Source organism: Lagopus leucura, unplaced genomic scaffold, assembly GCF_019238085.1.
Source record: "Lagopus leucura isolate 7727_CA_CO unplaced genomic scaffold, USGS_WTPT01 Super-Scaffold_810, whole genome shotgun sequence".
Lineage (NCBI taxonomy): Eukaryota > Metazoa > Chordata > Aves > Galliformes > Phasianidae > Lagopus > Lagopus leucura.
In genome coordinates this window covers 13,005,237-13,022,447 of record NW_024962261.1, presented here as the reverse complement: position 1 = coordinate 13,022,447, position 17,211 = coordinate 13,005,237, and the positions used below count along the sequence as shown (strand labels likewise).

At 39.7% G+C, this 17,211-nt stretch overlaps 1 protein-coding gene across 1 annotated transcript in view; it reads left to right on the top strand.

Moving 5' to 3' along the window:
- Nucleotides 1-16,061, top strand: part of ROR2 (receptor tyrosine kinase like orphan receptor 2) — a 153,562-nt gene extending 137,501 nt beyond the window's left edge. The window contains exons 5-9 of the mRNA XM_042866253.1: nucleotides 2,027-2,154; nucleotides 6,724-7,038; nucleotides 8,724-8,969; nucleotides 10,776-10,978; nucleotides 12,601-16,061. Of these exons, the coding sequence (XP_042722187.1) occupies nucleotides 2,027-2,154; nucleotides 6,724-7,038; nucleotides 8,724-8,969; nucleotides 10,776-10,978; nucleotides 12,601-14,043 (2,335 nt within the window). The 3' untranslated portion in view covers nucleotides 14,044-16,061. The remainder of the gene's footprint in view (nucleotides 1-2,026; nucleotides 2,155-6,723; nucleotides 7,039-8,723; nucleotides 8,970-10,775; nucleotides 10,979-12,600) is intronic.
- The last annotated feature ends 1,150 nt before the right edge of the window (nucleotides 16,062-17,211 follow it).

Sequence of the window (17,211 nt, the reverse complement as noted above, 5' to 3'; positions counted from 1 at the left end):
TTTATTTTATTTTATTTTATTTTATTTTATTTTATTTTATTTTATTTATTTTACTTTGTGCCGGTAAGAGAAGCCTTCCCTGAGAGCTAACGTGTGAGGTACAGTTTCACTTAGATACATTGCTGACTTTGTTATGCAGGGTAACAGTTTGAATTTATTCTCGAGAAAGAGGTTGAATAGGTTAAATATTCATTCAGCTCATTATGGGAATTGCTTATTTCCTATTGAGATGGTTAAGGATCATGAAGCAGGCACAGAGAAATCACTTTGAGATTTTTGTCCCCTCAGGCATGTTGCAGTTGTTGCAAAATTAGAGTTTTTTTTATGAGTGTGAAAGAATTACACTGTGGCAATTAATTGATCCTGAAAGATACCTCCTTTTCTTCATCCACTGTAATATACAAATTGCCTCTTTCTGCAAGCAGAATTTGTTTAAACTTTTTCAGACAGAATGGTTTTTAATAAGTAACAATCATACTGTGGTGGGAAATAAGGGACAAAAAACTACATGAGGCATTTCTTATAGTAAATCAGCATGTATGATGGATAAGGTCATCGTCTTTCCAGGAGAAAAGGAGGAATAGCTGCTCGGGTGTTAACTAATGATCCCAGCTTTTGCCTATCCTACGTGGACAGCCCTGACCATCCTTCCACATCCAGGGAGTTTATAACTTCAGAAATAGAGGTGTCATTTACCTGAAGAGCTTTACCAGGGAACCATAGTGGAGAGAGGAAAAAAAAAAGCAAAGGAAGATTCTAAAACAGAGTAAGATACCGGAAATGATAGCTGCACTCGGCATTGGGTAGGTGTTGGATGATGATGCTTATCGTGATTACCTGTTGCTGGACAGCAGGTTGTAGTGAAGATACGGCCCAGCTGAGGATTTTATGCATTTTCACTGATTTCCTGGTTCTGCTCATGTGACATGATGAGCAGGAAAGATGAAAATATTTGTAAGAGAAGTGGAAATATGTGTAGCCAAAACACATAATATCTGAAGATATTTTAAATAGCATACTAAGTGCAGAAGAGTATTGATTTGATACTTCAAATATTGCTGGTATTAGAGGAGTACCTCAGGTGTTTGAACTGACTCTTAGGAAAGATGAGGGGTGTCCTAGAATTGATCATTTTCTAGACAATGTTTTATGCTTTTTTCATCACATTGTGTGGTGAGTCATAGGAAACACTCAAGCTAGTGAATCCTAGCACATTGGCTGTGCCATACCAGAGGAAATGCATGGTGTTGTGAAGATTCACTCTGAGAGTTCCTTCACAAGGGTGCTTTTGCAGTACTCAAATAGTTATGATCTACACATCAGCTCTGTATAATTTACTTGGGCTTTGAGGATGCTGTGTTGAACACCAAGGCTTAGAGCTAGTTCTTTTATGCCAGAGTATTTATGGTGATGTAAGGAGTTGAATTTGGCTTACAAACTAACTCAATTGAATTAAATTATATGTAGGAAGAGGAATTTGGCAATTGATTCTGTCCAGAGAGAGGAGAAAACCTTGATTACTTTTCATTCTTCATAGTTCACCTAACTCAGAGTTTGGATTTTTCCTTATTTTAATTAAAGTTTGGCAAGGTCTCTTCTGCCCTTCACTACAGCAGGAAAGAAGAAAAGGAAAGAGTGGGGTAGGAGAAGAGAACCAACTTTTTGCCTGGTTGTACTGGATGCAGTTAGATGGCAAAAGTGAATGGGGACACGTAAAAACATCTGTTTTGCTGTCTCAGTCTAGCAGCTTTTTAGCAGATTCATCTGTCAAATTCCATTACTATTAGTATATGAAGTTTAAATTAATCTCAGTTTTTGTTTCACTTTTTTTCTTTTTACAAGGTGCCTCGTTAATACTTCTGAGATAGCGCAGACAGCACTGGAGAAGAAAGTTTCATTTGGGAAATTGAACAGTTTCAAATTTATAATCTTCTGGGGTTCTCTCCTTTTATAAGAATATATAAAAAATTACTGTGTTATGCATTCCTAGACATCTGCTTATACGTTCCTAACTTGTCTTCTGCAGAGAAGATTACCATGAAGATGGTTTCTGTCAACCATACAGGGGAATTGCATGTGCACGAATCATTGGAAACAGGACCATTTATGTGGACTCCCTACAGATGCAAGGGGAAATTGAAAATCGAATTACTGGTAAGCTTATACATCTCTGTAGCTGGACTGAAAACTAATCCTATATCGATACAGGTACTTTTGTCATCCTTTTCAGTTTTGTAAGTCAGTGACTAAGATATTAAGGCTTGAAGTAGATGACCAATTTTCCCACTTCTGCAGTTAGTAGAACTTGGAGCAAGAAAGGTGAGTATCTACTATTGTATAAAAGCTGTAAAAGCTCTTTCCATATCCTCAAGTAAAATAATAGGACATTGATTTTTTAACAAATTATAGTTTACACTGGAACTTTGTGCTTGGCAGATACCAATATAAGATTTTATTAAAAATAAAATGCTTTCTGATATAAGAAAAAATTATTTTCTGTATGGTGGCTTTTCCTTCGGATTTCCTCTCCTCTGCATAATCTCAGGAGAGTCTGTATTTCACACTGCTTTATATAAAGCAAGAGCTGACCTTCCTGTGCTCTGCCTGCGCTGACTTCTTTCTCTGATCGTTTCATTACATACTCAGAAATTTGTTTCCAAAGCAATAATTACTTCCACTGGGCTGTATATCAGCGTGAGTTTTTTTCATTGAATCTTCTCCCATCAGACTGATCACTGTGATTCTAATCAGCTGTGATTCTGATAGACACAAGCAGAGCAAGGGAATGCGTTCATGGAATAGAGCAAAATGCTTATATATGGAGACTTAACACAGTCCAGCAGGAGCATATTTGTGCAATGGCTCTCCATCCCCCAGCAAATGAAGTCGAGCAGGGGAGGCAGGCAATCGTCGTGGCTGTGCAAGGATCTGCAGCTTAAATGGAGAGAAAAGAGGGAAATGTACAGGAAGTGAAAGCAGGGTTGTGCAGCCTGGGAGGAATACAGGACTGTTGTTTGTGTGCGTAGAGATAGGATTAGGAAAGCCAAGGCACAGATGGAGCTGAATTTGGCGAGGAATGTGAAAGATAGCAAGAAGGGGTTCTACAGGTACATAGGCAGGAGGAGACAGGCCAAGGAGAGTGTTCCCCCTCTGATGAAAGGTAATGGGGAGCTGGCTTCCTCTGACATAGAGAAAGCAGAGGTACTGAATGAGTACTTTGCCTCAGTCTTCACGGGTGGTCAGGCTTCCTATGTCTGCCAGGACCATGAGACCTGGACAGGCTGGAGAAGTGGAGAAGGGGGCCCATGTGAACATAATGAGGTTCAGTAAGGCAGAGTGCAGGATGCTGCACGTGGGTTGGGGCAGTCCCAGGTATTTCTACAAACTGGGGGAAGATCTCCTTGAGAGCAGTCCTGCAGACTTGGGGTCCTGGTAGATGAGAAGCTGGGCATGAGCCAGTAGTGTGCGCTTGCAGCCCAGAAGGCCAACTGTGTTCTGGGCTGCATTAAAAGTGGGGTGGCCATAAGGGAGAGGGAGGTGATTGTCCCCCTCTACTCAGCTCTTGTGAGGCCCCATCTGCAGCACTGCGTCCAGGCCTGGAACTCCCAGCACCAGAGAGATGCAGAGCTCTTGGAACAAGACCAGAGGAGGGTCACTGAGATGATCAGAGGGCTGGAGCATCTCTCCCATAAGGAAAAGTTGAGGGAACGGGGCTTGTTTAGCTTGGAGAGGAGAAGGCTTTGAGGAGGCCTCATTGTGGCCTTCCAGTACTTGAAGGGAGCGTATAAACAGGAGGGGGGTACAGGTGTTGACGAGGGTGGATAATGATAAGACAGGGGAGAATGGTTTTAAACTAGGACAGGGGAGGTTTAGGTTAGAAATTAGGAGGAAGTTTTTCACCCAGAGGGTGGTGACACACTGGAACAGGTTGCCCAAGGAGGTTGTGGATCCCCATCCCTGAAGGCATTCAAGGCCAGGCTGGATGTGGCTCTGGGCAGCCTGCTCTGGTGGTTGGTGACCCTGCACATAGCAGGGGGTTGAAACTAGATGATCGTTGTTGTCCTTTTCAATCCAGGCCATTCTGTGATTCTGTGATCTGGCCTGATATGCCTATCTAATTGAATCTGGAATTTAGAAACAGCTAGTTGCCAAGAAAATGAGCTTGACTTTACTTGTCAGCTCTATCTCCTTAAAGGTATTACTTTAAAGATGTGACTTTACAGGCTGATTTTCAAGCCAGAAATCCAGATCCATTCTTTCTGGGATATGGTGATCAGATACTGGGGCTGCTGAAACCCAAGTTTTGACCTCTCCGTTTGCTTTTATGAATCATTCCCCTCTCTTTTCTGTTGTACTCTATTTCAATTCTGGCCTATTTTACCATTCTATCATTAACTAACTCATAGTAATTATACCAGTTTTACCTCAGCTATCTCTGCCTTGATTGAATGTTTTTCAACAATTGGAAAATTTTCTCTTATCTGAAATGATTAGATTTGTAATTCTGTGTGCTATTTTTATGATGTCCTACTGAAACAAATAAAAAAAGGTACTAAATCATTATGTCTTCCAGAAAATAATGATTGATATTTGTTTCTGGAATGTACAGCATGGACACTCATGATCTGGTTGTTGTTTCCCTTGTACCACTGATTATTAGATGGATTATGGTGGCTGAGGACTGGGACTTGAAGTGGTGTAGAACTTGAGAAGAATTCCTGGTTCAAACCTTCTTTAAGAGCAAAAATTTGTGTATCACCACAAACATAGGATCTAACTAGGCAGTATGAATAATATTGCTTTTTGAAGTTATATACATCTGAAGGACATACCAAATGCTTTATGCAAAATAAATGCTGAGGATTTCACAGTACTCTTTTTTGCGTAACTCTTCTTGAATGTAAAGTAAGTGTTCCAAGGTTAATGTTCTTAGCCCAAATACGAGGATATTTTTGAGAACTTCTCCTTAGAATTTGCTTGTATTTTTGCCTATGCTTTTTAAGTCTTTGGTGAAATCTCTCTATACTCAGTGCCATCCACCACCCCGGGAAGGTTATGACTGGGTAATGGTGACACCTACTGTCTGATGCTAAGACCTCATTAAAAAGTTACAGGCCTAATCAATGGGGAATTTTTATTCTGGGTTTTCATTTCCTATCTTCATCTTCTGCACATACTGTGTTCAGATACTGTCCTTCGAGTCTTCAGTTTGGAAAGAGACAATCTGGAAAGAGGCTTGCATACACAAACATAAATTCTAAGGTGCACAGTAGCTTTATAGGAGCAATCAAGCTTTGAGAAAGGAGCTTAGGAAACGTGAGTGACTAGTGGTGCTTCTGGGCCATTTCTGGCATTCTTTGAAGAACAAGAAATGTGACAACAGAATAGATGGCTTGGAAGGGGAGATGCTCAATGCTGCTGAGGCTTTGTTCCCAGTACTGCTGCCTGCCCTTTGGCACCCAGTAATCAAGAGACTGCTCACGTTTGCATATCTTGCTTCTGTGCTGCATGATCGTTATACAACCCTGTTTGCTTTTGATAAAAGCAAATTGTGGCCAATATTGTTAATTAGGTATTCTTTGCTTATGCCAATCTAAATTCTGTAGCACCTTTACAAAATTTTCAGATAGCCAACTGTGAGTGCTTCACTCCTTATGTTTAATTTCTCCGTCTTATGGACAAGCTCACCTCATAGCTATTGTTTACAGCCTCATGTTGTGCTTGCATGAAGTATTCCCTGGGTGACTGATGAAAGGTTACACTTCTGTATTAAAATAAGGAATGATGTAGACAGAACAAAAGGGCTGGAGCTCAGACTGCTGCATGTGTGATGTTGAGAAAGAGACAAGAGGCTCTCTCATAGCAGGTGGCAGCAAGAGGTAGGAAGGGAGAGAGCTGAACAAGAGAGGAAGAAGTGATATGCAGATTATGACTAGACTGCTGAACGATTTGGACTAATTTTATTTTCTCTTTGCAGTATGCACTGGTGGATGTACAGTACAGTCTAGCAAATCTTGCTCACAAGTTGTATTTTCCAGTGTGTGAATGAATGTTCCTGTATTTAGTTTGATTTGTCCCCAGATCCACATGTCCACATGTCCACTTGTCTGTTATTAAAAACATGCAAGAAAACTCCCAGATAAACATTACTGTGTAGACAGTGAGGGCTGAAAGGGAAGGTCAAGGTCTTAACCAACATAAAACACATCTTAATGTGATCTATAATCAGTATGCTGAAATTGATTACTGTTATGTATTTGGCTTCCCTTATCTACCAGGGGCAACATCTCTCCAAATACCAAGCCTGTCAAGGTTTAAAAAATGCTTGATTATTGATCAAAACATCTACAGAGGGAAGAAGCTAAGTTATCCTCATTCAAATTTTATCTAACTAGAAACTTTGGGAAAATAGGTCAGCGTTCTGGTAGTTGTTTCTTGCTTTAGATATTCATCCTTTCAAGTTAAGATTAATAAAATGTCAACAGTTACTCAAAAGTAGTCACTTTCTAAGAGCTGAGATTCTGCAAGAAATGTGCAGATGTCAGAGTTCGGTTTTTGCATTTGTCCTTTGCAGTAGAAAAGACCTGTTTTTTTCCCAGTTGCTCAGTAGGCTTTCAAACCATCATGAGATGAAAGTTGTAAAAGGCAAACAATGTAAAAATTATGTTGTTTCTCATAAGTATTGTGAATTAATGCTTAAACAGTACCTTTATTCCTTTCCAGCTGCATTTACAATGATTGGCACTTCTACGCATTTGTCTGACCAGTGCTCGCAGTTTGCTATACCATCCTTCTGCCACTTTGTGTTTCCTTTGTGCGACGAGCGCTCCCGGACCCCAAAACCACGGGAACTGTGCCGGGATGAGTGTGAAGTTCTAGAAAATGATCTGTGTAGACAGGAGTACAACATTGCTAGATCAAACCCCCTCATCTTGATGCAGCTGCAGTTGCCTAAGTGTGAGGATCTCCCACGACCTGACACCTTGGAAGCTGCCAACTGCATAAGGATTGGGATCCCCGTGGAGAGACTCAGCCGATGTAAGCCAGTGTGCTACCTATTTTGTATAGTGTTGATACTGACCGCAATCTTGCACTATTTTAAGGTACTGTTAAGGTGGTGACGAGGCTTAAAGGATGGTGCTTTGCACTGGAAGGGGTTATATCAACTACGGTTGGCTGTGAAACTCCATATTCACACAACAGGTTTTAATCAGCTATGCTAAGGAAAGCAGTGCATTGCAGCTTTCCTTTCCCACGAGCTGTCCCTCACTGCCAACTTAGTTCTTAACTTTCTGTATAAGTCCTCCCATACTGCTATTTTTGAGCTCTGTTTACATGTCAATAAAACTTAAGTAGGCTGTAGAAGCTTAATTGGAAAAGTCTGTTAAGAAATTAAACTTTTACTGTTCATTGTGTATAAGAAGAAATCCTCAAGAGTGCTAATTCTTTAAATCAAGCTTGTAGTGAAGCTGTCTTTCTTCACCCATGCAGGATGGTGGAAAATGTTAATCTCACTTCATTTGATCTGTATTTGCATCCAGGAGTAGAAGGGTTGTTTGATTACCAGCTGTTACGTGATCACAGTTTTTCTGCCTACTCCATTTCCTAGCAATTAATCACAATCCTCCTAAAATGTTAAACAGGGAAGCTCCTTGAGACTAAAGATGCATAAAGAGCTAAGTACCATTATTCTGAATACCCATTATCTGAACCGAGATTTATGTGCAGGGGTAATGGCATAGAAGTAGCCATGTTTGCTGTATTCTTGGGAGGCAATTGCCTGATGTAGCTGAGAAGGAGTATTAACTCAGAAATTGATGGGAAAACCAAATCAAGCAAAAGAAATGGGAATAAAAACGATATTAGAAATCCAGTAAAGATTTGAAAGCGCGGATGTCTCTGACTCTTGGAGTCAGTGCTGCTCCCTCTGGTGGAACAGCTGCAGTGCATATACCCTTGATTTATAGATAATGGGAAAAAGAAGCTTTGTAAGAGTTGGATTCCTGAGGGCTGGGGAAGGAGACTCAGAAAAATGATGAAGGCAGTATTTCAAGCACGCAGAAAAAGGTATGTTTCAGTTCAGGTGCCAAATATGAGGGACGAGTACTCAGAAGGTAGGAAAAGAGGATAGCAGCATAAGAGAGAGAATAAAGATACTTCAGCAGATAAGAAATAGAAAAAAAAAACTTATGTCCTTTTTTTTTTCTAAAGGAAAAAAGGAAAGAAAAACTGGCAAGGCAACAGAAAATGCAGCATATTTCTTCTGGAAGTCATCAGTGCAAGAAAATCAGGAAATTATGAAAAATAAAAGTAGTAAATAAAAAATTTGCACTGTTGGCATCAGAAGACTTTTCCTGAATTTAAACTCATATCTCTAATTCAGTTCAATGCATGTTGTTCTGTATCTAATGTCTACTTGGTACCAATTCACATACAGAAGTACCAAATACTGATGTGTGTAGCCATAGCTTTATAGGCTGAAGGGCAGAATTTGAACATAACTGGTTGTGAAACAGAACAGAGGGCCAAGGAATTGAAACTTAAAAAAAAAAAAACAACATAGTTTTGATTTAAATCTTGAAGGACCTATATTTAAATACTTAAAAATACTTAAATGACTTTAAAAAAAACAACATACATGATCTACACATTTCAGCTGTTACGGATTTTCTGACACTAATTATTTTGTTATTTGTAACCTTTTGCCAAACCCTTTTTAACAGATCATCAGTGCTACAACGGTTCTGGAGCAGATTATAGAGGAACAGTCAGCGTCACCAAATCTGGCCACATCTGTCAGCACTGGGACTCCCAGAGTCCCCACAATCACGACCTAACAAGCACACAGTTTCCAGAGCTAGGTGGAGGACATGCGTATTGCCGGAATCCTGGGGGTCAGATGGATGGGCCTTGGTGTTTTACAAAGAATAAAAACGTACGCATGGAACTGTGTGACATACCTTCTTGTAGTATGTATTCTCATTCTTTTTTCCACTATTACTTTCCTGAATCCTGTGTAATTTTGAATTGTCCATATTTTACATGTGCTATCCACTTAATAAGTTAATCTCTCAAATGTTTCATTGTTGGTTTGTGTGGTACACATTTAATGTTTTCTTGCTAGGTGATGAACATCACCTATATAAGTTTGCCTTGCTCATGTTACTCAACTGTATTAGCTTTTTCTCTGTATGACATCTTGCAGTCAACAAGGATTCTAAGATCCTGTAGAGGGAGATATAACACTGCTTGTTTTTCGATGAAGCTGTGTGAAGCGCAGAAGCAGAGATGTCATAAAACAGATGATTTTATCAGAAGTGTCCTACACTATCTGCACAACTGATGGCAAAAATAAAAAGCAGCCTCTCACAGCTCAATACAGTCCTGATTACTTCCTTTTGTTGGTGCAGACTTCATTCTAAATCTGTTACAGTGGTAACAGCGTTTAGATGTGGCAAAGCAATTTAATACTGTGCTTCTTTAGGAAGAAAATCGTGTCTACTGTGGGAACAAATAAACCATGGAAGCCATAAAACTGTTTTTGTTACAGATTGCCTGTATTGCAGAGTCATAGAATGACTTGGGTTGGAAGGGATCATAAAGCCCAGTTCCAACCCCCTGCTATGGGCAAGGCTGCCACTCACCAAATCAGGCTGCCCAGGGCCCCATCCAACCTGGTCTGGAACACCTCCAGGGATGGGCCATCCACAGCATCTCTGGGCAGTTGTGCCGGTGTCTCACTGCCATTTGAAGAAATAATTTCTTCTGAACATCTAATTTAAATCTCCCCTCTTTTAGTTTAAAACTTTCCCCTTGTGCTCTGTCACTATCAAGCCATGCAGGAAGTCAGTCCTCTTTCTGCTTATAAACTGCCCTACTCTTCTGCAGGCTAAACAAGACCAACTCCTCAACCTTTCCTCATAGGAGAGGTGCCCCAGCACTCTGATTGCCTTGTGGCCCCCTTCTGGACCTGCTCCAACAGCTGTACATCTGTCTTTATGTGTTGGGGCCCCAGGCCTGAGTGCAGTACTCCAGATGGGTCTTAACAAGGGCAAAGACAGTTCCAGTGAATTTTTCTGAACTATTCTGCCCTGCAGTCTCCAAATACAAAAAAAAAAAAAAAAAAAAAAAAAAAAAAAAAAAAAAAAAAAAAAAACTATTTTAGAAAGGTTCCAATGTAGTCTTATTAAATGTGTTGATAGCTGTTTAATTGCTAAAAAATGACAAGACACACTTTTGTTCTCTTAAGTACAGAAAAAACAATACCTTTGCCAGCGAGAGTTGACATTTACTTTATTCTGGGCAGTAGCAGTACTAGTGAAGGTAGAAAGTATATAAAATGCTGTTCAAATGTCTGGAATGAAGTGAGAAGGCCAGACTTGCCCTTGTTTATCATGTTGAGGTTACTGCATAATGAACCGTGATGGAGACTACTTCTTTTTATTCCCAGAACACGATACTGTTCTGTTTTCTGCAGTTTCCAGAACTGGAAGCCTAAAAATCAAATTGAAATAAACCAATATACTGGTGCAGCCATCAGAAACTGTGTAAAACCACAAATTTATTCTGCTTCATTCTGCTATTCTGAGCTAATTATTAGAAATATTTATTGAAAAACTATTGAGAAAGGATGGGTAACATGACTTCTGTTTTCAGTTTTTGAATGTCTACTTTTCATTAAAAATGTTGCATTAACAGTCATTGTAGTTCTTTTTTTGTGTTGTTGAATGCATAAAAATACTTATTGTAAAAAAAGAACATTTCTGTGCCAACAGGTCCACGTGACAACAGCAAAATGGGAATCCTGTACATCTTGGTTCCCAGCATAGCAATTCCTTTGGTCATTGCCTGCCTTTTCTTTCTGGTCTGTATGTGCAGAAACAAGCAGAAAGCATCTGCCACAACACCACAGCGTCGCCAACTGATGGCATCTCCCAGCCAGGACATGGAAATGCCACTCATTAATCAACACAAACAGGTGTTTTTCCCAGAATTTGCTTAGGATGCATGTTTCTAATGTTACGATTTGCCCTGTCTCATATTTTCAGTATTTGAACTGAGCCATGTTGCAAGAAATCTGCTTTTTATAATGTGCTGGTCATTTTCTTTAGTGAAAACCAGGTTTTGCCACTTACTTAACTACGTCTAGAAACCCTGGCCTCTGGCAGCAGCTTTCAGAACAAAATATTTCATGACCTCTGCGCTTACCTGTCAGTCCCCATTCTGTCTCTTGTCTTAGTGACTGAAAATGTTATTTCTGGTCCAGCCTTCAGCCTGCAGTTCATTTTTTTTCTCTTGATAACAATGTAACTGATTTGCTTGTTTCTAGCAGGATGCATGATGTTGTTTCGTCTCTAGTCTGTTGGCTCAGTCCACTCATATTATCAGCAAACTAGGTAGTAAGCTGAGCTGAGATGCAACGTATTTCTAAGGCTGTTATCACAAGGATGGTGAAAAGAAAATGGCTTTGAGCTGCTGTCTGAAGATCTCATTTTCATACAACTTTCTGGGGCAGCTAAATGTTAAAATCATGTTTATATCTAATTGTGAATTTTTAATCATAGCACTTACAAGGCACAAGTTCTAATAAACAGTGCTCAGTTTGGAACAGTTTGCAACACCTGTTCACAAAGCTTCTTAATATTTGCAGGATATTATTGCTTGTAACAAATGTCATTGATTATGTTTGGTGAGGAAGTTTCATGGCTGAGCCTGTACTGTGCTGGAAACCTTATGGTCCAGTTTACAGCCTGTCAGCCACTAAAATCAGAGCTTATTCCCAGATTACCTGATAGAGTATTTTCAGCCTGTCTTACCCTCTCCTGCTGCATTACCCTCGGTGTGAAGCTGTGCTGTCTGTGTCTGACTTGTCCAGGGACTGCTCCAGCTGAGCTCTTTGGGATGTATTCATCAGAACACCATCAGTCTCCCCTGCTTTCCCTGCTGGAGGGAAGGAGGATTTCTCTCTAAAGGCTTTGCCACCTTTACCTTCCTATATCAGAAGACACCCCCTTCTTCCTTCTGCAGCTTTTCCTTCATTCTCCTCATCAGAGCTAATTCAAAGTTTCTCAGCAGGAAACTGCTACCCATTGACAGGGACTGCTCCTGTCATGCAGTAGTGGAGAAAGGACAGATTGGACACTGGGAAACTGAGAGAGGGTTCACACCTCCCTCTACTGGAAATAATGTTTCAGTTCATCCTATAGCCTGCCAACCTTTTTAGCTTTTCTGACACATCTTTAATGGACGCCTCTGGGCAGAACTGCAGGGCAACTATAATACTTAATAATATCATTGTTACCCTGATTTACTCTGAACTGATGATTCATTTAACTTGCAGGTAACTCCTTTGTGAAAGTAATGATGCTCGTATTTTACACCATAGTTTAATTTACACTTACTAGAATAACTTAAATGACTGTAAAATCCATACACTGATGTGGATATGCAAAAAAAAAAAGTTATCCAAAAGTTATCCAATTTTTATCCAGCCTATCTTCCAGTTTGAACACTTAACCACTGTAAGCTTTTCACTGGTAGATTCTGCTGTTCAGAAAGCACTGTGATTTTTTGCTGATTGTTTTCTTTGCTTCGTTTCAGGCTAAACTTAAAGAAATCAACCTGTCTACTGTGCGGTTTATGGAGGAACTAGGAGAGGAGAGATTTGGCAAAGTCTACAAAGGGCACCTTTTTGGTACGGCACCAGGTGAACAGACACAAGCTGTTGCTATCAAGACGCTGAAAGACAAAGCAGAATTGTCTCTTCGGGAAGAATTTAAACATGAGGCAATGATGAGGTCACGATTACAGCATCCAAACATTGTTTGTTTGTTGGGAATAGTGACAAAGGAACAACCCATCAGTATGATTTTCAGTTATTGTTCCCACAGTGATCTCCATGAGTTTTTGGTGATGAGATCTCCTCATTCAGATGTTGGCAGCACTGATGATGACAAGACAGTAAAATCCACTCTGGAACCAGCAGACTTCTTCCATATTGTGACTCAGATAGCTGCAGGGATGGAATACCTTTCAAGCCACCATGTTGTTCACAAGGACTTGGCCACAAGAAATATATTGGTGTTTGATAAACTGAATGTAAAAATATCTGATTTAGGCCTTTTCAGGGAAGTTTATGCTGCTGATTACTACAAACTGATGGGAAATTCTCTTCTTCCTATCCGTTGGATGTCCCCTGAGGCTATTATGTATGGCAAGTTTTCTATTGATTCAGATATTTGGTCATACGGAGTTGTGTTGTGGGAAGTTTTCAGCTATGGCCTGCAGCCTTACTGTGGTTATTCTAACCAGGATGTCATTGAAATGATCAGAAATCGACAGGTTTTGCCATGTCCCGATGACTGCCCCACATGGATATACACTTTGATGTTGGAGTGCTGGAATGAATTTCCTAACAGAAGACCAAGATTTAAAGATATACACAACAGACTAAGAACATGGGGAAACCTTTCCAATTATAACAGCTCAGCACAAACTTCTGGAGCAAGCAATACCACACAAACAAGTTCCCTTAGCACAAGCCCTGTTAGTAATGTCAGCAATGCTAGGTACATAGGACCAAAGCAGAAAACTCCAGCATTTCCTCAACCTCAGTTCATACAAATGAAAGGGCAGATGAGACCAATGGTTCCACCTCCTCAACTCTATATTCCAGTCAATGGTTACCAGCCAATGCCTGCCTATGGGGCTTACTTGCCAAATTTTTATTCTGTTCAAATTCCAATGCAAATGGCTCCTCAGCAAATGCCTCCCCAGATCATTCCCAAACCAGGCTCCCACCATAGTGGGAGTGGATCCACCAGCACAGGCTATGTAACAACAGCTCCTTCCAATGCATCGGTGGCTGACAGAGCTGCTCTACTCTCAGAGGGCACAGATGACACAAACAATGGAACAGAAGACATTGCCCAGAATCCTGTCCAGGAGGAGGAGGAAGAGGAGGGATCTGTGCCAGAGACAGAATTGCTGGGTGATAATGACACACTTCAGATGGATGAAGCAGAAATTCAGTCAGAAGCTTAAGAAATTTGGCCTTATTACTAAGAATTTTGCATCACTTCTGTGATTGGCGACAGTAGATACTTAAGCTTAACGACAGAGATTTTGATATGATGAAAAAAAGCACAACCAAAAATATATATACCAATATTAATTGCAGCAATAATGACATACTGAATTTATTGACCATTATCACTGTCAGCATTTTGCAAACTTGGTGGTACAGAATTGCTGGCTTTCATCTTTTTTACAGTACTACAGTTCTTGAAGGAAACTGCTTTTCAGTAATGTACTGTTGCTGTGCAACATATTGCAGAGTAACATTGCACGTCATGATATGTGAGTGTAGTGTTAGTGAATTATGCTTAAATCATTAACACAAATAAGGAATCCAACTACAGTTGCTCTCAGCATAAGGAAGTGCCCTGGTTGTGATGGACAGCTTAGTTTATAGTATTTATCTTTTGATATAATGGACACAAGATTGTTGTTTGCTTTTCAAATCTGGAAAACAAAACAAAACAAAACAAAACAAAAAACAAACAAAACAAAAAACAAGAAACAAGTTGAGAGTATAGATCCATAGTTGTATTAAAGTAACCAGAAAAGTAGAGAAACAATGTAAAATAGGCTGTGCTGAGTGAGACTGTGGGTGTGCCTAGCCCAATAGCATGTCTCCAAAGAGAGTAGTTTCTGCCTGGGGAAGAGTACAAGGACAATCGTACCATTTCCCCAAAGTGTTTTCACAAGCACCAGCAACTTGTGGCTTAGGAAATTCCCAAGCCAGAGGTGGAATTTTTTTATTGTTGTTGTTTAATAACTTTTGATGGAATTTTCTTCCATGAGTTTATACAAGTAACTTTGAACCCACATAAACTTAGAGCATCCACAACATCCTGTGGAATAACATGAGAGAAGAGAGGATGTCTTTCTTTCATCATTCCCTATGAATGACTGTGACAGAAGCTTCCAAATGAGATCATCTGATTGCATTTGTGGATGGAAGTGTTCCTTCTCTGCTGTGTATTTTCAGCAGCAAGCAGCCTTAATACACTGTTAACCAAAAATGGGGATATTGTAGGTGTGCACTAACTTAACAGTCCAACTTTAATTGCATATTTGTTGTCAAGTATAGGAAAAGGCTCCACATACATGTTCCTACATTGTAAAAATGTTGGGTTTTGTGGGGGGTTATAAACTCACTTGATCTACTGCAATTACTGCTGGATTGCATGTGAAAACATGTTTTTTGTTCCTGCAGGTTTAGTGAAAACAATTCTTTGAACTTTAGAAGACCAAAATAAGCAAAGTTGTACAGAGTGCTGGTTTTGTCTTCTGTTTGCAGGATGGATCATGTACAGACCTTTAAACGTAATTTATGTTTTACTACATTTTTTTACTACACTTTTTTTTCTTTGAAATACTTGGATTTTTTGAGCAAATGATTTTATAGCTTAACCATTTACAATAGTCATATGTGGTGCAGTTTTATCATATTGCTGGTTCATTTTGTTAAATGTGCAGACAGGTCCATACATTTCACTACTCTTTCTGTATTACAAGCAATACACACTTGTAGAATTGTAGCCAATACACACTATAGCTATAAATTGTACATCCAGCACATGGAATTTCCAATAAAGTAATGCAAAAAGTATGATAAAGTATGTTATGTTTATAGTTCCCACAGCCATTGTTTTGTTGTTTCAGTTCTTGTGGAAATTGAAAAGGCCACAGTTGCTTAGATTACAGGTTTCATGCCCAAACTACGTTTGTTTTGTGTGTACTTTGTTTCCTTTTTTTTTTTTCCCTTTTTTTTTTTTTTTTTTTTTAATTACATGGGGATACATTTTAAGTGGTGTATCATTTTGATCTACACATTGTGTTCTTGATATGGCAGCATTACTTGTTTCCAGCATTTCACCTGGATTTGGAAATGCACTGGTAGGAATAAAATATGAAAACTTTATTGCTTGTGTTAATATAATGCAGCTTTGGGTGCTATTAATAAATAAAGAATAAATAAATTTTAAAAAAGGAAATTTCTTTAAGTTTTTTTTGTTTCTTTAGGCTTCATGTTCTCGTATTCAAATACCTCATTAATCAAGTATATTTGCTTCCTTTTCTAACTTAATGCCTGAAAAAATGAAGGTTGGTGTTTCAGTTACAATACAAATGCATAAATGAGGGAAGAGATAATGTAAATGATCTAGTGCTAGTCTGTGGAAGATTCTGTACAACAGTGTATAAAGTTCATCCCACTTCTGGTAGTCAAAAGTCAATAAGACTTTAGGTGCAGTTTGGAAACTCCTGATTCTCCTCCTTGAGCCTTATAAATTCAAGCCTATAAAACTTAAACAGAAAAATAAGCCTGACTTCTACCATGACTTTCCTGTCCCTGCTGTGAGAGAATCAATCTTAGAGTGATGATAGAAGAGCAGTATGTCATTCTTCAGTCCAGCCTTGATGGTACACTGTATACTTGATGGTACACACTAGCATAGGACAAAGAGGTTTTCTTCCACCTGTTGGTGTTGATGGACATAAGGAAGAACTATTTCTCTCAGAGAGTGGTCAGGCACTGGAATGGCTGCCCAGAGAGGTGGTGGAGTCCCTGGCAGTGTTCAAGAGGCGTCTGGACTATGTGCTGCGTGATGTGGTTTAGTGCTTGTGGCAGTGGTGATGAGGAGACGGTTGGACTAGATGATCTTGTAGGTCGTTTCCAACCTTGTGATTCTATGATTCTATGGAATTCCCTGAGCTGCCATGATCGGAGATATAACAACATGCAAACACCTTACCTATGGCTAAGATGAGCACGTCTAAATAGACACTTAATGCAACCAGCATGTTAATGGCTTAACATGTTGTCTGTAAGTTATATGTATTGACAGCAACTTGCTGCTCTGCAACTCCCTGAGTGATCTGTGATATCTGCTGCAAAGTCCCAGGCAAATTTTGTACCTGCTATTCTTCAAGATTTGGAAGCAAAGCTAACAAAAAGCAGAAAAGGGGTGACTGACGATGTGTCAGTAAGTAGACAGAACAAGGTGAAGTAGGGAGGAAAGCTTGTGGCTGGGACCCAGCAAAACTGATCAGCATGCAAAGATATTTCTTGATGCCATGGCTAGCGAAATTGTCATTTGCCCTCTTGCTAGAGCAGTTTTTGTAGGCAACAAATGTATGGCTATA